Here is a 22,421-nt window from a genome sequence, read left to right as displayed (position 1 = left end):
TGAAAGACTTAATGGGAACAAGTCAAGGATGTACACAGTCTCTATTGCTATTCAACACAGTACTAGAAGTTCTAGTCAGTACAGTAAGGCAAGAAAAGGAAATAAAAGTCAGGTGGATAAAGGAAAGGAAAATATAAAATTGTCCCTATGTCAAATGACATGATAGTCTATGTACAAAACCCCAAGGAATCTACAAAAACTTTCTAGAATTGCAAGGTGTGTCCAGCAAGGTTGTATGATTCAACATCAACTCACAAAAATCAGTTGGATCTGTTTTAATGAACATGTGGAAACTGAAAATAAAATACAATACCGTTTACAATCCTTCAATAAAAAATGAAATAGCTGGGTATATACCTAACAAAACATGTTTAGGACTTGTATGCTGAAAACTACAAAACACTGATGAAAGAACTCACAGAAGACTTAAATAAAATAAAGAAACATACCATGTACTTGGATTGAAAGACTCAACCTATTAATGATGTCAATTCTCCCCTAATTGATATCAGTTTAACACGATCGATATCAAAATTCCAGCAAGATTTTTGAAATTATAGACAAAATTATTCTGAAGTTTATATTGAAAGGCAAAGGAACTAGGATAGCCAAAACAATTTTGAAAAAGAATAAAGTGGGAGTAATCATTCTAGGTGATTTCAAGACATTATATTATATTGGTATAACTACAGTAATCAAGACTGTGTCTTATTGGAAGGATAGATGCATGGATCAATGGAACAGAATAGAGAAACCAGAAATAGCTCCACACAAATATATCCAACTGATTTTTTTGACAAAGGTGGAGGAAGGATAGGCTTTTCAAACAAGGGCGCCAGAACAATTACATAGACAAAATAATGAACTTGACCGAAATCTCACACATTATACAGAAATTTATTCAAATGGATCATAGTTTGAAATGTAAAACTCTAAAAATTTTTGACAAAAACATAGGAGAAAATTGGGGGACCTGAAGATTGGTGAAGAGTTCTTAGATATAACACCAAAAATTATTTCTCTTCTAGAAAAGAAATAATTGAGAAACTTGGGTTCATCAAAATTAAATCATCCTGCAGCACTTTTTTCCTTGAACATTTGCTGATTTGTAAGAGGCTTGGGGCTTAAGTATAGCATAAAACTGCAGATAAGAAGTTAGGTGACAGTTCAGAGTTTTCATTAATTTCATGGGGGCTGCAAAAATAAAACATAGAGATCAAGGGTCACTGGAGAACTTGGGATTTGTTTTTAAAAAATCAAATTGAAATTCTAGAACTGAAAAAACAAAAACAAGTTAAAATCTCAGCAGATGGGTTAAAGCACTTTAGACACAGCAGAAAATTGATGAATTGAAGTTACCAGCAAATTTTTAACTGAAGAATGTATACAAGAAAACATGAGAAATACAGAAAAGTGCCTAAAAGACATGTGGGCCATAGTGAAATACATATATGTAATGGAATTCCCAGGAGGAGAAGCGAAATTAAAGCAATATTTGGGGACAGAATTGATGTCTGAAGAAATACCAGTAAAGAAGTTTCCAAAACTGATGAAACACACGAATTGAGACAGAATCAAGGAGCTCTGCCTACTGTAAGCAGGATAAATACAAAGAAAATCAGATGTAGGCCCATCATAGGAAAAAATGCTGAAATTAAAAGAAAAAATCTTAAAAATAGCCAGAGGAAAAAATACTTCAAAGAGGAACAGTAAGACAGACAATTGGATTAAAATTAACCATTTCCTGAGCTATAAAGCATAATGAAAAGGTGGAAGCCACATTTCTAGAATGCTGAAAGGGAATAGCTCTCACTAGGAATTTTACCCAGCAAAAATATTCTTTTAAAATGTAGGCAAACCTATTTACAGTGGAAAAAAAAAAGAACAGTGATTATCTGAGGCTGTTAGTTGATGCAGGGATGGACAGCAAATGGGAACCAGGAAACTTGGCGTGATAGAAATGTTCTGTGTTTTGATTGGGTTGGAGGTTTATTAGAAATCATTAAACTGTGTATGCCTCAAATGGATGCAGTGTTTACTGTTCGGAAATTATATACCAGTAGTTGACTTTAAAATGGAGTCAGATTTCTGTTTCCAGCCAAGATTAAAAGAGAGGGACTAGTTTACCTTCCCATGTGAAACAACTTTTAAAAGCTAGGCAAAACAACAAAACATTGGTTTTTATGACGTTGGAAGTCAGGCAACAAAGGACAGTGGTCTCTGGGAAGTGGGAACCAAATGAACAGTAACATTGCACCAGATTTCTGCCTGAAGAGAGTTTCCAGGCTGCGGAGCTGGGAGGGGCACCCACTTGAAGCCCAGGGGTCTTCCTGAGTAGAGATTGAGATGTGAGTCCAGAGAGAGAAAAGATTTGCAGAGCTGGGTACTGGTAAGTGCATGTATTTGAGGAAACTCTTTGCGGCCAGGGTAAGAACCACTCTCAGATTGAAGGGGGCAAATCCTCAGACCTCTGGCTGGCTGAGAATCGTTCCTGCTCCCACCAGGCAATCTGGAAAACCTCATACACAGTTCACATAGCATTGGATAAAGTCTCAAAATGACTTTGCCTCAATAATGGGGCAAAATTAACCTCAAATTAAATGCTGCTCTATTAAGACCTGTCAGAGTTTGAAAGGAAGAACTGAAAGGATCAAACTATTTCCAGTTAACTGTGTCCCAGGACAAAGCTCAGGCATCTCTCAAGGGTTCATGACCCACATTTTGAGAACTGCTGGACAATGAAATACCTCATAGTGACTGTTTTAAATCTCTGGATTAAATCAGACAATTTAGAAGATTTTGTAAGAAGGGAAGAACTGGGTTGTTCTCATGGTCTGTGCTGCCCCCAGTGGCCTTCCTCTGGCTGTGACATCAGGAAAGAAGAGGTGAAAATACGGAACTTAAGAGGTCTCTGAGAACTTGGTTATTCAAACCTGTTTCTACTGGTAGACAGCTCTGACTTTATCATCCATCTTTCCAGGAACTCAGGGCTGCGTAAGTCAGATTTTGCAGTACCTGTTTCTTTGATTCTTTGTTCAAGTGCCTATTTTATGAGATGAAGAGCAATTTTTGTACTGTTGGTTCCCAGCTGTGGGAGCCCAACATCACTTTTGGTGGGTGTTGAAAGACACTTTCTTTATTGAGATTCAAGGCTTTTATCTCAAACAGAACCTTGGTCCTGTTGGATTGACCATCATCACTTTTTACAGTGCAAACATTTGTTGAGTGTCCAAACACTTCCATCAGTGCTCCATATGAACAATAGATATGCAAGGATGGGACTGTACAGCATGACTTCACAGTCATCCAAAAGCAAAATCCTAAAGTGTGGATAAACCGAACCTGTTTCCAAGATGGCTTCTGGCGTCATCATAACTCTATTTTGAGCATTACAGGAAGGTATTACATATTCATATACATAAACCCATACAGATGTGTTTGTCTCAAAAAATATATAGTGTTTTATATAACCTCAGAGCAATTCAAAATCCCCAAACCGTATCTCTAGACTCCATTTCCATTTGCTCTTTCTCTTGAAATATCCCTTATTATTACTTACGTAACTCCTCCTTAACAACTTCTCATATTCTGGGCAGGGAACAAGGTTGCTAACTGAAGATTCTAGGAGCCTGAGTTCACAGAATACCCACCTACCTCGACTTTACTGCAGCAGAAACAAGGATACAGTCATAGTGTCACCTTCGAGGACAGAGCACTGACATTTGGCACTGTTTAGAGGAAATTTGACATTCCAACAAATTTCCTCATCCTCTTAAAGGAGCCTTCCTTTCACAACCAGCAAATACCAGTCTGTTCTCCTGTCTGCAGGTGGAGCTCACTAGAGTGTGAGAAACCCGTCAAAAGAAGGCAATACTCTGTCTCATTGTCCTTGCATTCTGCTTCCACAGTGGTTTGGGGGAAGTTCCGTTACTTATCTTCTCTCCGAACTCTTTTCTCATATATGTAAATGAATCCTCTTGAATATTGCCCAGTGAAATCTTAGGCCTTTATCTAAGAAGTTTAAAAAGCCACCCACAAATCCAATATCACTGCGATGCTTTCCACTGAACAGGGTGACTTTTGTTTTGCATTGTTGCATGAGAAGTCTGATCTGGAAGGCACAGAGCCAAAGAGCAAATAACTCCCAGCTCCAGATTGCTCCTTTTCTTTGACAGTTCTCCCTGCAGGGGGAGAGTAAGAATCTGGCTTCATTAAGGACTTCTTTTGTAACAGACATAGAGCCTACCACTACTTTTTTATTTGTTGAGACCTAATAGGATACTCAGCTGAATTCTAAAGCCAAGATGAAATCGCTACCTGTGGGAGTTCCCCTCTAAGTATTAGTAACATTCAGACCTTTGAAGGAGGCCAGCTGCCAGTGGTATGTGGTAGGTTTTACTTTCTTTTTCTTTCCTGCATGTGGCATTCAAAAAAAAGGGAACTAAATCCTAAATGTGTTTCTGTTAATAATTAAAATGAAGCAGCGATAATGCAAGGTTGGATGCTATTTTAAAAAGATTCCGACATTGGTATATCCAGTCATTTGCAAGTTTCACATTTGGAACTTTGCCTTCCACTTGTGGAAGTAGGCCGAGTAAAATCAATTCTGCACAATTCTAGAAGTCCTAAGTAGCTCTCATGCCTATGGGTCATGTAAAAGCTACTGAACCTTCCTTGTCAACTAGTTAGCACGCAGTGGAGAGGGGGGAAAGCAAGCAGGAGTTCCGTCATGACATTTTCTAGTTATCACCATTCTGAACCATTTGGTTTAGAAAGTTGAAAAAGAGTTGCTCAGGTTCACGGTCTTGTGTAAAACAATAGGAGCTGGATATGTTTCAGAATTAAGAAAGGTCCAGCTTTAGAAGGATCATAAAATGCACGCGGCATGGAGTAATAGTCCCCAGGGTCTGGAGCGGCACCCCACAATCGAACACGTTAATATTTCCAAAACATATGAATATTCACAGAAAGAGGAATCAATTGAAAAGTATTACTGTCGGCTCATATCAAGTTTTACTGCCAAATGTATTTGCTTAAATTTGGTTTTCAACTGTGGCATTGCTAATAAGGGGCTATGGACATACGTTGCAGTGACAGAGATAGAGCACGACAAGCCTGGTCGAGTCCTGGTAATATTTAATAGAACCGAATCACAGGGCTGATAATTTATGATCTCTCCCTACTGGACCAGTTACTTGCTTTTCCCTTTTCTGACCTTCTCTTTGCATATCTGTCAAACAGGGGTAGTATTTGCTTAGTAGGCTTTTATGAGGATAAGATAATGTAAGTTAAACACTAAACAGTGATTGGCAGACAGTGGCTGTTCAATAAATGTTAGCTATTAAAATTTTGCCTCTTCTCTTCCCCCTTCCCTTTTATGAGATAAAAATTTACTGATACAGTGGTTGCAGCGCCACTCTGGAAACAGGCTTAAGTGATGTGGAGTGCCCTGATTTTACTGGAGAATTAAAAGTCTAAATTTTAAGATTGAAAACTCATTTAGTGTTAAATGACTAATACAACTTTAAAATTTGTTTATAGAATGACTAAACTTTTCAGTGATGAATGAGTGTTTCTATTAATGTTATATCATATTTAAATTTCTTGAATGCTTTGTTTTAGCTGTATTTGAGGAAGGAATATTTACCACTAGCTGATTTGCCATTATGAGGCCCCTTTTAAAGTTTCTATCCAGGTACTCGTCTTCTAGAAAAATATTTGAAAAGCATAGTGTCTGATGGTAGTGCCGTCACAAAGATATAACCAAGGTTTATAATTTAATATATTGGAAAAGTGGCATTAGGAGATGAGTCTCTTCCAATTTTACCCCCCCCCCCAAATTTTATAAGAACTTTAATGGGCTTTTAGTGCAATACAGTTTAAAGTAACTTTTGTAAACACAAATAGACCCACAGACATAGAAAATAAACTTACGGTTACCAAAGGGAGAAGCAAGGGAGTGATAAATTAGGAGTGTGAGATTAACATATACACACGACTATATATAAAATAGATAACCAACAAGGACCTACTGTATGGCACAGTGAACTACACTCAGTATTTTGTAATAACCTGTAAGGGAAAGGAATCTGAAAAAGATTGCGTGTGTGTGTGTGTGTAACTGAATCACTTTGCTGTTCACTGAAACTAACACAACGCTGTAAATCAACTATACTTCAATTAAAAAATAAAGTATCTTTCGTAAAGTAGACCTTTACTTTTAAATCCTTAAGGCTCCCTTTTTAAAAGGGGAAGAACGAAAGCAGAAGGATTTCAAGAGAAGAAAGAGGTTAGCTTACTTGATGGGCATATGGCCCTCAAGACTTATTAGCATTTAAGCGGACGGAGTGGGTCTGCCTATATTTATATGCATTGTATCACCTGCCTTCACAGCTGAACTATCAGCAGAAAGTAGGCATCATGTACTGCAAAGCTGGACAGAGCACGGAAGAAGAGATGTACAACAATGAATCAGCCGGCCCAGCCTTTGAGGAATTCCTCCAGCTATTGGGAGAGCGCGTTCGACTCAAAGGATTTGAGAAGTATCGTGCGCAGCTTGACACCAAAAGTAAGAAATACTTATACCCTCCTACTAGGCATATTGTCCTCCTGCTGTGTTGACGTTCACCTGATAAGTTGCCTGTAAAACAACATGGCCACTTACTGTAGAAAACTGCTGGTGATGGGGGAGAGGAAGAAGCCAGGGAGGGAAGATGTGGCTCTAAAACAATTGAAGACCATAGTCAAAGTAGCTACGATTGGACTTTTAAAAAAATAGTGTTATCGGAAATGGGGAAGGTAGAAAGCAGTGGATGGAGATCATGCAGAATTGCCCCTGGATAGTGTTGCACAAATTTCACTATATTTAGCTGAAAAACTCCTGCAACTTAAAACCATCTGGTTGCAAGCCCTAGAATTTTTGACGTTCACTAACTCATTTCATAATCCTTGTGCATATCTGTGTAGTCAGTCATTGTATGGTTTTTTTAATTTTTATATTTTAATATCTAGAGGTATTTTTGTTTATTTATTTCCTGTTATTATTGTCCATAGTCTAACTTAATCTCTAAGCAAATAGGCTTAGCTTTGATATTAGTTTGGCTCGTAAAATGTGTTGATTCAAAGCACAATAGTGCAGCAGTCTGTTTACCTACAACTCGTGAACATAGAGGTTTGTCCCTTCCCATTCCCAGGTGGTTAATAAAAGAGTTATGTTCTCAAGTATCTAGAGTATGTTGACTTCTGCTATGCGTCTGTGTGAAGGCAATTTTAAATTTTATCTCAAAATCCATCCATAGACACCTGTGACCTGTTTTTCTTTGAGAGGGTCTTTGGATTAGCACATCTGTATTGCAGTCTATACTAATCGCTCTGATTTTCTGTACAGGAAATTAAATAAGGAGTTGAGTCATGAAAACAGAAAAGCATTCATAAACTCTACTGCAGGGAAGAATTTCCTGTTGCCATGGTTTTGCTGTTGCCAACTTGGAAACGACATGCAGGAGAACCTATGAAAAACCATAAATAGCCTAGACTCTTAAATATTATTTGAACGTTCCATACTCTGCTTGCAGCTGCATAATGTGTTAAATCTCAATATGCCCTTAAACTCTTTTTGTCAAGATATTTTGACATTTCCTTTGTAATTCCTTCACGTTGTCCGGATTTGTTGTGTTATGTAAATTATCACCACAAAGAGCTATTAAAAGGGTCTGGGAAGAAAATGTAATTAGCGCCTTGATTCTGTCAATGAATGGCCAGATTGGGAGTTGGTAAGATTATTTATTATTTGTGTATTTACACGGTCCCAGCCATCTCTTGATGATGAAGGGCAATGTGAGAAATGTATAGCAAGGGCAGACTTAAGCAGTGTGGCACTGAGTAAGGCAGTGGAATAAGCAGACTAAGCACTTTGCACATTTTGCCCCAATATGCCAGGAACTGCAAAGGCCTGGATCAGCACACTGCCTCTAATGGCACATTTTTCAGTTATGTAATACATCCATCTGGGAAGGGTTCCTTTTCACTGAACTACTCTCCTTTAAGGCTCCGTGTAACCTTCTGAGGCATAGCTCCTGAGAAAGAGGGTTCAGTTTCCTTTTTTATCCTTTCAGAGGGTCAAGTTTCCTAAGGGAATGAAAAGTAGGAAAGTGTTTCCATTCTAAAGCCTGAAGAAGACAGTATGCATGTTTATCTCTCTTACTCCAAGCTAGAAGAGACCATTAGCCTCATCACTTAAATGGGTATTAAACAATAACAGACCACAGAAATAGGGATCAACCAGCCTCTGCACTCTCCCCAGCAGCCTCCTACTGGCCAGGACACACCCAGAGGTGAGACTTGGTTCTGTGTACTGTGAGATAAGCTCACCACATCTTACCTAACTTTATGCTGTGTTAAGAAACGCTTTCAATAAGATCTTTTTTTTTTTTTTGCGGTACGTGGGCCTCTCCCTGCTGTGGCTTCTCCTGTTGCGGAGCACGGGCTCCGGACGCGCAGGCTCAGTGGTCATGGCTCACAGGCCCAGCCGCTCCGCAGCTCGTGGGATCCTCCCGGACCGGGGCACGAACCCGTGTCCCCTGCATCGGCAGGCAGACTGTCAACCACTGCGCCACCAGGGAAGCCCTCAATGTGATCTTTAAAAAGAGAAAATGCTTTCCAGAACGTGTGTTCCTAAAGGATCGCTCCGTCTCCATATGACAGTGTAGTTGTCACTTGGATCTGTGGATTTGTAGTCTTCATCAAATTAAAATATTATTTGCCAAACTCATTTTTTAATTTTTCTGCACCTCCACCTTCTGAATCTCTAATTACTCATATATTAGGTCACTTACTAGTTGTGATTCGATTTTTAAACTTTTTTTCCCCTCTGTGCTTGTGTTTGGGTAATTCCAATGAATGCATTTAAGGCACTGTATTTTTCTTTTCTTCCATAGTGTCTTAATCTGCTATTATCCAATCTAGTGAAGTTTTCATTTCAGATATTGTGATTTTCAGGTCCAGAAGTTGCATTTGGGTTTTCTTTTCTTTTTTTGGGGCGGGGAGTTCTCTTTTCTTATATTTTCCATATTATTCTCATTAGGTTCATGTCCTCCTTTAGAGCCTTGAGCGTATTTATTTAGTCTTTGTGTGCTAATTCCATCATCCCTGTCATCTGGGGTCTCCCTTTAACAGATTTTCTCCTGTTTTTGAGTTACGTTTTACTGCTTCATCTGTCTGGTTATTTTTGATTGGATAGTGGACCTTGTGAATGTTTCTTCATTGAGGACCTGGATTTTGTTGTCTTCTTTAAAGAGTGTTATTTTATTTTGGTGGGCAATTAATTTAATTATAGAACAGCTTGATCTTTATGAATCTTGTTCTTAGGCTTTTTTAAAGCATACCTATAGTAGCCTTTACTCTCTGGCTAATTTAGCCCTCCTGCTAAGGCACCTGAATACCAGCATATTCAGTGAGGTATCTCTGCTGTGGTCAGTCAGAAGTTGAATGACTTCTACCCCTGTGTGAACTTTGAGGATGGTTTGGCTGACAAATCTCTGGTAGTTGTTATTTCCCCAATAGTTTTTCTTTTCTTTTCTTTTCTTTTTTTTTTTAACTGAGATATGATTGACATATAACACTGTATTAGTTTTGGGTGTACAACATAATGATTCAGTATTTGTATATATTCCGAAATGATCACCAAAATAAGTCTAGTTAACATCTGTCACCATACCTAGTAACACAATTTTATTTTCTTACGATGAGAACCTTTAAGATCTACTCTCTCAGCAACTTTCATTTACGAAATACAGCGTTATTAACTGTAGTCACCATGAGGTACCTTACCTGAATGTTTTTTCTTTCCCTGGCTTTTGGAACCTCACTCTGTGCTTGTGCAGCTTAATATTCAGCCCAAGGCTCAAGGGAACCCCTGTGTAGATTTCCGAGCCTTTTCACCGTGTGGTTTCCTCTTCTTTGGTATTCTGCCCAGCAAGTGTCAGCCGCCTCAACCTTCCAGACCTCCAGCACGTTCTGGCTCCCCTCTTCAGATCCCTGCTCTGTGCCGTTGTTTGGAAAGTACTTCCAGGTAGAAAGCTGGGTGGGGATCACAGGGCTCACCTTCTTTGATACTTTTTTCTCAGGGAACACTATCCAATGCTGCCTATTGTAAAATGTCTGAAAAAAGGTTGTTTCAGGTATTTTGTCTATTTTTCTATTTATTTACAACGGGAGAGCAGGTCCTCTACCAAGTGCTGTTATGGCCAGAAGTAGAAGTCTTAGACACTTGTTACGTGTCATCTCATTTAATCCCCACAAACTCTGCCAGATACCAGTTATCCCCATTTTACAGAATTGGCTTCTTTAGATCAACTAACGCGCCCAAGGTTAGGCAGCTAGTAAGCATTAAGGAGGGAGAACAGGTCCTAGTGTTACGGTTAATGACGTGTTTAGAGAAAGCGTAAATGTAGAATTAGGTACAGTGAAGCCCGCAGAGCTCTGCCTTGTGGCTGTATCTTCCCCTCTCTCGAGCCCTTGAGCTAAAAGTACTCAAGCCGTCTCATGAGACATCTCCACTTGTCATGTATTATAATTATATTCAGATTTTAGTACTTCGGTAAAGGAAGAAGAGGCTCAGGAAAGGAAGGATTGATGGAACTGTCAAACCATTTCTTCTTTTTCCCAGTGTTCCATACAAAGTCCAGTTTCCATCTCAGAAATAAGGACTTCTAGCAAACAAGCTACAGGTGTGTCAGGGGTTGGAACAGTTCTGCAGTGAAGAAACTTTCAGGAGTAAATTTTTTTCTCCTTTTTTTGTTTCATTATTTGGATGGCATAACCTCTAGATAATTACCATCCCCTCACACTACAGTAAATACGAAAATAAGCTTCCCACCAAGCAGTTTATTATTTGAAAGCTGGAGACCACCCTCATTTTAAGCTGTGTGTATGGATTATTATTGGGGAAATTATTTCCCGAATGAAGCATGTTTGTCAAGTCAACACGTAAGAGACTTAGAAACCCTTTGAAAAGCATTCCTTCAAAGCTCTGCCTTCTTTGATTTGCCACAATATTAGTGAATGCTTGTTGCTTCCCCCATTTTTCAGCAGTATTATAAAGATCGTTGAGGGCTTCCCTGGTGGCGCAGTGGTTGAGAGTCCGCCTGCCGATGCAGGGGACACGGGTTCGTGCCCCGGTCTGGGAAGATCGCACATGCCGCGGAGCGGCTGGGCCCGTGAGCCATGGCCGCTGAGCCTGCGCGTCTGGAGCCTGTGCTCTGCAACGGGAGAGGCCACAACAGTAAGAGGCCCGCATATCGCAAAAAAAAAAAAAAAAAAAAAAAATCATTGAGATTCACGATCTTAGAGGAGATGGAAGACTTTTCATAAAGAAAATAAATCCTTTATTTGGAATATTTAACCTTTGATAAAGAAGGGAGTAAAACTAGCATTATTTAAATGTTTCACACATGCAAAGGACTGTTTGGAGTTCTAGAGACTGATGAATGAAGAAAAGTTTTCTTTTTTCATCTCCTAAACTTTAAACTGTGTTATAGTGTAAGGTTTTTCCTTTGAGTGTTACTGAGATGCAGTTGGCAAAGAAATTAAAATATGTAAAAGGCCCTATTTAAGGCAGCTACACTTTTTATCTCAACTGCACAAAATTCTAAGTTCTGATCAACACATTTCTTGAGCATCTTTATGGGCTAATACTTTCATGTGCATTGTTTCAATCCTCAGAACAGTGAGAAGAATATCGAGGGGCGAGGGGTGGAGAAGTGAAGTGACTTGTTTGTGGTCATTTAGTAAATGATGCTGGAGGTATTGGAATTCAGGTCTTCATACTTGCAGGTGGGAATCCAGGTAATTGCAGGTATCTTGCAAAGTGCTCAGTAGGTAGAAGATAGTAGTGACTGATTCCTAAGTACCTGTCCCACATCATCGCTTATCCTTTTCTCACCATATATTAGTGATTTTAAGAAGCCTTCAGTCCTGGGCACATACACATGCATACTTGCACGTTCCCTGAACTGACACAGTATGAATTCTCCTGTCATGGCAAAGGGTGGTATTACAGACTCTCCTTGATCCCTTCCTCAGTGAAGTAAAGTAACCTACCTCCTGACCATGGTTAAAGGTACACTGAAAAAACATGAGTAAATATGGTAGATGCCAGAGAAGGTGGGATTCTCGACTTCCCCAAATACTTTGTTACCGAGTGTGTGAAATAGTACTACAAGGAGGCGTGAACAGTACTACAGAGGTGTGCCATCCAGTGTTCCAGATGTTAATACTTGTCCCCGGCTGTGCTTCTGAGCATTGACCTCTGCATCCCCAGACCCGGAGGCAAGCTTTCATAGAAGGGAGATCTGGGGTCTTAAATGGATGGCCCTCAGCAGCCAGCTGACTGTTGTAGGATTTCAAGCTATGGATAATAATCAGATCCGCAACCTGTCTGCGATTTTGTTCTGCCTTTGATGTGTTCCGTAGTGGTGAGGACGTTCATAAGCTGAGCTTAAGCTTTCTTCATTCTATTGACTTTATTAGTCTATGTGCAATTAGGTCATTAAATTGCTTTTCTCTTTGTATTCATAAATATTTAAAACTAGGAACTTCCCCAAAATCAAATTGCTTAGGCTTGATCCTTTATCTAGCTTTTCTGAAGTCGAACGTATCTGTTAGTGACCAGGAAGTGGTTACATAAAAATCGAATTACTTTTTCCTGATTCAGATTCCTACACATCCACCTTTATCATCCAAGTTTTATTCCCCTTAAAGCAAAAGAGTTGAGCCAAGAGAAGTCAAGGATGAATATGACATTGACCGGATCTGAAACTGCTTCTACAAACTTATTAACCTCTTCATACCATCTTCAAATAGAAGTGCCTAATGTAGGGTATTATCACTTATCGACACCTTTTCAAAGCAGCTGACAAGAATATTCTCATCATTCCTCAATTATTCAGTGTCTTCTTATCATCTAGTTTGAATATTAGAAATTTTATTTTCTATGACTAGCGGAGAGGGCTGACCTTATTAGTGGATATACACCATTCGCTGGTAGTATAATTTGGAGGCAAATCACATGATTATCAAGATGACCTATAAGATGCCCAAATTTATTTTTTAATTTTAAAGCTCCATACAAATAGGAAGGCGCATTATCTTCTTTTTATCCCTCTTCTATAAACATATTTTTCCCCTTAGAAATCACTCAGTATATACTCTTTTCAACCAGAGAAAAAAAGATTTTTGTCATTTTCCCAATGGTCATCTTCCTGATTTTCATTCTGTTAAGTGTTTCATGGTCTCAAGGTCACTAAAATAATAATAATAACAACATTAAATGCCTTATTCTTCAGAGAATATAACAAACATTCAGTTTCCATTCTCTCTGGTAAAGTTTAGCAATTCTATTATGTACAGTAATTTCAGGATTTTGGAATTCCTTTCTTCTCAGAAAGGAAAATTTCATTGTTTTGGCCCTAGTTTCATGTCTGAAACTTTTGAAACTGTTTCCAGACTGTTTAAAATGATCAGCAAAGCTGAGGTTTTCAGAGGTCCCTAGAAGAAGACGGGTCATGCAGCATCCATTGTATGAAATGAGGCAAGCGTCGGAAAGAGAGAAAGGACAAGAAATAGAAAACAAATTATCTTCAGGGTTGTCTTCATTTTTCTTTCCTGGTAGTAATGCCTTTAGAATTAGAAAGACATACAAAGCAAAATGTAGTAAATGAACACTGGATGATAATTTGTTTTCTAGTTCATTAACTTTGCTTTAAATTGACTTGAAACACACGTAAGTACTCATCACAGCTGACACATTGACTTGAAAGTTGTAAAATGTGGGAATCAGTTCTAGAGGTATTTATAGCAAGGGTCCTTAACAATAGAAACCTTCTTCATACTCAAGATCTGTCTTAAGTAGGTCAATGATTTATTGCAGTTGTATTTTTTTGTGGTAATCGTCATTAACATTTAGAAGATATTTTTCTTGGGGCTTTACGTGTTGGTACGTATCTTTGCAGTTTTTCAAAAGTAGTCTTTGCTTTATTCTACATTTATCTTGTTTTTAAAACCCTTTGTGTTTTATGCCCTCTTCAAAATTAAGATCCAGGGTTGAAACTCAGGGCTCTAGAACATCTTAACAGGTCTCTGCAAACCTCCGTTATGGTCTATTCTTGGAGCAACGCCTAAGGGCAGTGCAGCTACTGCATTAGAGTCCCCTGGGGGTGTTTATTAAAATAGATTCTTCTGCCCAGCCCCACACCTACCGAGCAGTATTTCTGGGAGTGGAGGATGGGAAGCTGCCTTTTAAGCGGCTTCCCAGCGGATTCCATGCACACTCCAGTTTGAGAACTACTGCCTTTCGGTACATGCCAGAGGCTGTCTTGCAGCGTCATTCTCTAAAATGCGGTAAAGTGTTTGCTCCTTAGCAATATGGTTGGTGGAGGATTGAGTTTACCCAAAATGAATGCATTTCTGTTCATTTTGCCGCCTGTAAGTCCAGGTCCTAATCTAAAGATATTCCCCTTCAATTGGACAGTTAATAATTCTCTTTGGTTTCCAGGTATTTATGAGCACGTTGATTTGTTAATGATTAAGGGGGTCGAGGTTGTTTTTCTCCTTAAGGAAGGTGAGAACAGAACACACTCAGTCTTAAATTGTTGGACATTGCTGTAATACCTTTGTTATTCAGCGTTACAGTCTTGTTAAGTTTCCATCTATTTGTTAAGAACAAAACGGTTCTCTTGCTTGAGTCAGAAGTATTGGAAAAAAATGTTCTGAACTTGAAGTCTGTGGACGGAATTCAGGGGTCTGTGATCTTGGATGGGAAGTAATTTTACATTTATCTTCACTGACCCCTAATTGAAATTTAGCATTTCCTTCAGTTATGAATGTAGGCAACACACCACAGTAGTATAAGCTCTACCTGTGATTCTATCACCAGTAGAAAGCATAGGTATTTTCATACTATATTGTTTGTTGTTGGAAGTATGTCAAGATACTGCTTATGCACTTCACTATGTCAGAATTATAGTAGTTATTAGACCAACTGCTCAAACTTATTATATAAATCTTATGCTATTATATCATTTTAAAATTGTTTTGATAGTGGTATTTTTCAATCTGTTGATTTCTGTTGAAATCTTATGTATTTTATGTTATGCATTTACAAATATTATTCTCAGAAGGAATCCAAAGCCTTCACTAGACTGCCAAGGGGGGGATTGGGTACAAAAAATGGGTAAGAACTCCTATACTGTGTCTTCTCTTAGGATGTCTTCATCCTAAACCATTTCCCTTTTTCTTTTTTTGAGCTCCATCTCTTGAACTATTTTTCCTATTGTTACAGTTGTCTCATTTTTTTTTTTTTTTTTTAACTGTAGCTGATTCCACTGGAACCCATTCTCTGTACACAACATACAAAGACTATGAGATCATGTTCCATGTTTCTACCATGCTGCCATACACACCTAACAACAAGCAGCAGGTAAGAGATCCTTGTGTTATCTGTGGGTTTTTTTGCCCTTGTTTCATTTCCCCCAGAAGCCTAAGTGGCAAGTTTATAAAATCTTAAACCAGAATTTAATGTTGCACCTGTCACAGCAGCAGGAAGCTTTGTACTTTGTGGAAGTAAGGAATAGCAAATGAGCTGAAAACAAATGAAGAGACACAAATTCTGGGTTAACAGCCAGCTGGATGGCTTTGTGAATTAATCATTTGCTTTTCACCCACGAGAATTGAGGTTTTCCTGAAATCTGAAAAGAACAAGTTGAAATCATGGTGATTAGATGACTCTGCAGGGTTGCAAAGAACACATATGAGTGGGTGAAATTTCATCTCAAGAGGCCAGTGTACGAAGCAGGAAAGTACTGATGTTTCATTTCAAATTTCAAAGGAGATTTCCTCCACTAACTTGGAGAAAAATCAGAATGTCGATGGGGGCTCAGGAAAATGTTTTTTCTTGATGTGTTCTTCAGGGGACAACATAAGTAACAATTGCATTTGTGTACCTCTTGTGTACCTCATACACAGAGTTTCTTTTAAAAAGATCTAAAAGCACAAGGCCTAGTACTAAAATGTAGTCTGTGAGATGATGAAATGCGAAAACTAAGAAATGGCAGATGGTTACAGAGCAAGATGGAAATGGAACTGCTTTAAAGAGTATGTGGTGGTAGTTGTTTTTAAAAAATGTTTTAAAACAAATGATACCAAACTGAAACTTAAAAGAACCAGAGAACTCACAGACTCTCCTTTCAGTAGCTGTTACAAACACAGCAGTCTAGTATCACTTCTGACCTTAAAACGGACATAGATTTTGTTATTGTCAACTGTTGTACTAACAGAACACAGGGCCAGCTGCAGAATGAATCACATCCTCTTTCAGAGAATTTAACAAAATATGGATCGAATCTGAACACATCGTCACTTTAGGTTTGATTACATCACACATCTCAGTAACAAAATCTTGCCTCTTACGATTACCAAAGCAATCAAAACGTAGGAAGCAAAGCAATGAATCAGCTATAAATCTAAAATAAACCTATTTTAAGATAAATTCCCCTATCTGGAGTTTGTTGACAGTTTGTTTTATGCAAATTCCAAGTTCTAGACTTTTGAGAGGAAAATACCCTGCTAAGAAAAATATACTAAACTCACTCTGACCAGACAGTAGAGAGAATTTAAGAACATCAACAAATGATCTTTAAAGGGGAGATGAAGGCTTATTCTACCTGATTGCTCAGCAGAGAAAGGTAACATGTGGGGGAATGGGGGTAAAAAATTTGGTAACAAGACTCAATTGTATATCCAGCTAAATGAATCAAAGGGCTGAGCTGAGTGAGTTGGCATTTAGGTGGACATCCATCCAAATTATTTAATTTGGGGTCCAATCAAGGCAAAAGTATTATGGTCCTGAATCAGAGTGAAAGAATAATTTGTATTCTACATATTAAGAAATTTAAAATTCTCTAGCTAAAGAATTTATTTCTTCTACATAGATTATGTTATGCTTGGAAAACCCAGAAAGAACGTGTCTTTCAAAATCTTTTTTGCAGAAATTGGTTTATAAATACTGTCTTTTTTTTCATTATATATAATGTGAGATGGATAGGTTTATTTCTATTTGGGTCCTTTAGTAAGACAGTAACATTACATATCAGGCCATATTTTGAAGGAAGAATGACATTGTATCAAAAATGGCATCTATGCAGGCATGACATATACATAGATTGTATTTGAGCTTGATAGGTTCAAGATTCTGAGGAGATTAATAATCTTTGATGATGGGTATATTTTATATAGCAATCAATACAGAGCAGCCTTTATTTTTGTAACATCTGATAATATTGCATGTTTAGAAATGAAGTACACAGCCTCATTAGAAGATCATTTGGGATGCTTTAAAATTCCTAAGGTTAAAAGTCCATTTCCTGAACATTCTAACTCCCAATTCTCAACCCTAATCTAATAGGCTGTTGTTTCTCCCAGCTGGCAGCCAATACTCAGTCACTGATTTTACTGATACGTAATCTGTGTAAGGTAAAGTCACTGGAGAGTTTTTTTAAAGGTTTATAAATACAAGCTTATATCTAATAGATAGTTTATATAAACGTCATGTTTAGTTGTTTTCCTCCTGGTAGGAGCCTCCACGTAATAAATATGAGTAATGCAAATTTTGTTCAGTTTTTCTTCACATGATTGAGTTAAACTCCCTAATAACCCCTTTCTAGAGAGGCGCTGAGCTAGGATGATTTGGAGTGCCTGAATTTGAAAGCTACCTTTCCAAAACACCGTTTAATGTGAAACAGAAGGTGGTCTTAAGCAGCTTTCACTGTAATTAAAGAAGCTATTTAAACCTGAAATTTAACCTGCTTTAAAACTGTTAGAACGTTTTGGAATATTATTAATTTCTGTATTCCCAGCTTGTGCCATAAAAAGTATTATCAGAAAACACCTTAGCCACATTTCTTTAAATGAAGCTAATTAAATCAGAACATAAATTGCGTTGTAATTACTTTAGCCGTTCTCATCTTTAAAAAATATTCCCTATGGCAAGTTTCTTACATGAAAATGGAACAAAACTGTTGTTATGGAAACTGAAGATTTGGAGATGCTGGGACTTGGCGTAATATGCTAGAGATTAGTTAGATCTATTTGAATGGACTGTGTGTTTTATGCAAATTTCTGAATATTCATTTCCATATTCTTCCTTGGAGGGAATGATAAGACCGGCTAAAATATTGGCAATAACTGTGTAGGTTACCTCCCCTAATATGTACTGATTAATAATGAATGTTTTAAATACAGTTACATAAGGGAATCGGGGAGTTACAAGCAGAGCGTTGTCATTTATGTCTCTTGCTTATGTTTTCTTTTAGCTCCTACGGAAGCGGCACATTGGAAACGATATCGTAACAATTGTTTTCCAAGAGCCTGGAGCACAGCCATTCAGCCCAAAAAACATCCGATCCCACTTTCAGCACGTTTTCGTCATTGTCAGGGTTCACAACCCCTGCACTGACAGTGTCTGTTACAGGTACTGGCTCCAGAGGTGGCTGGATGGGCATTGGTGCGCGGTCACATCGAAGGCCCCCTCCAGCTCTGCTTTCTGAAGTTGCAGTGGGAAGTCTATTGCTATTTATTTCTGTCTTTAAACTATGCTTGCGGATGGCTGAATTCACAGGATGACGTAACCTGATGGCATTGACATTCCCCAGACGTGTTGGTTAGACACCTGCCGTTTCCATTTGCACCTCCTTCTTAGGTGGCATCCTTCATCCATGCCATCTGGACACCAGCTAATTACTCATGCTGCTAATTATATTTTGCTTTTGCCATGCCAAAAGCAGAGAAGAATGATCATAATAAGTAGGGAAGAGAAGTTTAATTTTTTTTAATTATTATTATTATTTTTTAAAAGCCCAAACCCTTGCTTAGGGCTGACTTGATTACCTCTAACATTTCTGACTGCAATCTTAGGGGTATTTCTATGCTTTGTTAAGCATTTGGTGGAATGGTTTCAGTGTCCCTCGTTGACCTAGTCTCATGAGTATCAGAATTCAAGCATCTACCTGCAGAGGCCTCTGCAAGAATCCTGGAGGGGGTTGGTGTTGAAGAGGGTACGAACCTGTGACGCTGTGTTGACATGAGTGTAGTTTCAAGAAGATGTGCGCGGATGTTCTAGCATTAGTAAGATGTCCTAATAGGAATCTGTCCTTTCAAAATATGAAAGATTATCGTATCTTTCCATCCCTAAAATTTAGAAGACAAGGCTTTGTTAATTTTGGATTTTTGTTTTTGAATTAAGAGAGCCACCTACACAGAAAGTGGCCAGTGCAGACTGATAATTGGTTTATTGTGAGAACTACAACTGTCTAATCCCTAGGTGTAATGCAGGTTAAATATAGGAGAACGAGCAAGTTCAGGGAACAAAACAAGTCAAGGTTACATTGGACTCCTGCTGACTGCCATCATCCTTGCCCATTCCACAGTAACTACGTATAATGAGCTCTAATTAGAAGCCCAGCTCTGATCTAGGCACCTTATTTGTGTTACCTCATTTAATTTTTTTTTAAATTATTTTATTTACTTATTTATTTTTGGCTGTGTTGGGTCTTTGTTGCTGCACGCGGGCTTTCTCTGGTTGCAGCGAGTGGGGGCTACTCTTCGTTGCGGTGCGCGGGCTTCTCATTGCGGTGGCTTCTCTTGTTGTGGAGCACGGGCTCTAGGCACGCGGGCTTCAGTAGCTGTGGCATGCGGGCTCAGTAGTCGTGGCTCTTGGGCTCTAGAGCGCCGGCTCAGTAGTTACAGCACAGAGGCTTAGTTGCTCCGCAGCATGTGGGATCTTCCCGGACCAGGGCTCGAACCCGTGTCCCCTGCATTGGCAGGCGGATTCTTAACCACTGTGCCACCGGGGAAGCCCTCATTTAATTTTTAAAACCTCTGAGGTAGGTGCTGTTTTAATCCCTGTTTTCAGATGAGGAAATTTAAGCACTTGGGGGTAAGGTAACTTACCCGAGGTCGGCTGGTACTGGGTGGAGTTTAGATTTGAATGTACCAAGTCTGATTTTAGAGCCCAGTCTCTTAATGGCTCTGCCATGCTGTCTTCCTCCATGCCATGTGCAATAGGGGTCTTTGCTGCCCCTGCTGCTGACGTACTAGCTATTCCTGAACTTCTCGGGTGCCAATATGAAAACCCCAGACCAGGGAGTTCTGTAGCTTCCTAGACTCAGTGGGTGGAAACTCAAACGAAGGAAACCTAGATCTGAAGCTTTTTCTCAAGAATATGGTCTCCAAAAGCTGCTTTATTTAGGTGTAGAAGGAAAGAATTAGTGCAGAACATTTGACTGTAATTGGGGTGGATAACTATTTGCATTTAGAAAATACCCCAAGCAATTGAAATGTTCTATGTACTGGATTCGGGCAAAGGATTTCCTACTACTTTGTAGATAGAAAACTAAATCCTTTTTGCAGTGGTCGCTAGGAAGTTTGGGGAGTGGAAAGCTATGTACTTTCTTTTAAAAAGAGATTCTTCTTTTAAAGGTGTTTGTCTAAATAAAGTGCTGTCCAATAGAAATATAATGCAAGTCACATATCAATTTTATATTTTCCAATAGCCATATTTTTAAAGTAACAAGAGATAGGTAAAATTAATTTTAACAATATGTTTTTGACCCAATAGTATATTTTATTTACCTGATATATCCGAATATTATTATTTCAACACGTAATTTTTAAATTTTAAAAATTACTGAGATACCTTATGTAGTTTTGGACTAAGACTTTGAAATCTGGAGTGCATTTCTGACTTACAGCTCATCTCAGGATGCTCAATTTTCATTGGAAATAATCTGTATTTAGATTTCATACAATTTGCAATTGGAGAAGTAGATTCATAATAGCTTATTGCAAACATACTTTTTAAGTATGCCTCCCTCTCCTTCAAAGACGTTTGAAGAACTGAATCGAGTGTCAGTTTTTAAAATTTAATGTGATTTAACACTCTTTGGTCGTACTAGCCACATTTCCAGTACTCAGTAGCCACTGAAGTATGGCCAGTGCGAGTCTAAATAGACTGATAGGAGCAAAGGTGTCTGAACCTTCTTAATTACTTGGCTGGATGAGTAAGTGATATCTGTTTTATTCTTTTCAAACCCTCCTTCCCAGCCTGAAACTCATGATTTTTGCTCTCTCTCTTTCTTATTTTTAATCTCTTACCTGGAGAGCCCATCTTCTTAAGCCCACCTTGTGATGCTGGGAACCTTTGCAGGGGGACACTGGACACCCCTGCTCACAAGACATGGGCTAGTCTGGAATTTCCCTAGTTGCCAAGCTTACTTGAAGACCCAGTGCACTGTGATTTTTGGAACTAAAGTAGTGATCTTTTCCTATTATAAACTTTGTGTACATGAATTTTTCTCAGTCCTTCTTAAACTCAAGTAGGTTTGTTTCCTGGGGTATGTGGTGATGCCAGGAGATGTTTAAAGGCCCAGAATAACGAGGGTACCTCTCTTGTAGTCTTTAATGCTTGGGGGAAGGAATGTTTATTTTCATGAGAAAATAAATGTATTATGAAGTAGAATGGAAAATTTGTATCAATTTTAAGATACAATGTGGGTCTTCAAAGAGTTTTCATACCTGTGGGCTTTTCTCATACATTGGCCCCTCCCCACACCATTAGAGATGTGAATTTATAGGCTTCTTTCATTAGGGATACTCTGGTGGGAAAGCTTAGAGATGCATTTAATTTGTACAAATTATATTTAAATCTCATTTATCTCTAAGAGGTGTAGTTAGAATAATTCAAAGCCTTTTCATCATTTAAAGTCTCTTGTTCCCACTTTCTCCACTGTGAACACTCACTTTTATTTACTGACGTCTACTTGGTGCCCAAAGTGTGGAAAGTTATTTCCTCAAAGGAATGTCTTGCTCTAATTGTGTAGAGAATTGTGGGGTCAATACAGGCTCAAGATATAAAGAACATTTAACTGAGAAAATGGGATTCGGTGTGTGTTTTGAAGCACAGATGGTGGAATTCAGTGGCAAAATGAGAATAATTCTGTGAGTCCAGGGGTGGAAAGTGGTATAGATGAACACGTAGACACAGGAAGGAAAGTGGACAGTACAGTAAGAAGGCTATGCTGTCAGAGAGATGAGTGGGCAGTGGAAGCCCTTGGAATGCTCGGCCAGCCAATAGCACTGTATAAATAGTTCTAGGAAAATTTACTCACCGTCACCGTGTGAGGAAATGTATATACAGAAATACAAATTTAGGCTTTATTGTCATTTATTTTTCACTAGTTCTTTACAGTCCTTATCAGAATGTACTAGGCACCATTCTAGGCTCTGGGATTCAAGGGGGGAACAAAGTGACAAAAATCCCTATAGTGAATATGGAAATGAGGCTCTGAAATAATGTGTGTTGTATCACCCTC

The 22,421-nt window shown here is 38.6% G+C and overlaps 1 protein-coding gene across 35 annotated transcripts in view; it reads left to right on the top strand.

Annotated features, from left to right (window-relative positions):
- SIPA1L1 (signal induced proliferation associated 1 like 1) overlaps positions 1 to 22,421 on the top strand; it is a 500,369-nt gene that overhangs the window by 388,806 nt on the left and 89,142 nt on the right. For all 35 annotated transcript variants that reach the window (XM_067731629.1, XM_067731561.1, XM_067731587.1 and 32 more), the window contains 3 exons: positions 6,394 to 6,568; positions 15,372 to 15,475; positions 18,366 to 18,523. In XM_067731629.1, coding sequence (XP_067587730.1) covers positions 6,394 to 6,568; positions 15,372 to 15,475; positions 18,366 to 18,523 — 437 coding nt within the window. The remainder of the gene's footprint in view (positions 1 to 6,393; positions 6,569 to 15,371; positions 15,476 to 18,365; positions 18,524 to 22,421) is intronic.

This window comes from Pseudorca crassidens, chromosome 1 (assembly GCF_039906515.1).
Source record: "Pseudorca crassidens isolate mPseCra1 chromosome 1, mPseCra1.hap1, whole genome shotgun sequence".
In the NCBI taxonomy this organism is placed as follows: domain Eukaryota; kingdom Metazoa; phylum Chordata; class Mammalia; order Artiodactyla; family Delphinidae; genus Pseudorca; species Pseudorca crassidens.
The sequence above is the reverse complement of the archived record's forward strand: the minus strand, read 5'-3'. Positions and strand labels throughout refer to the sequence as shown.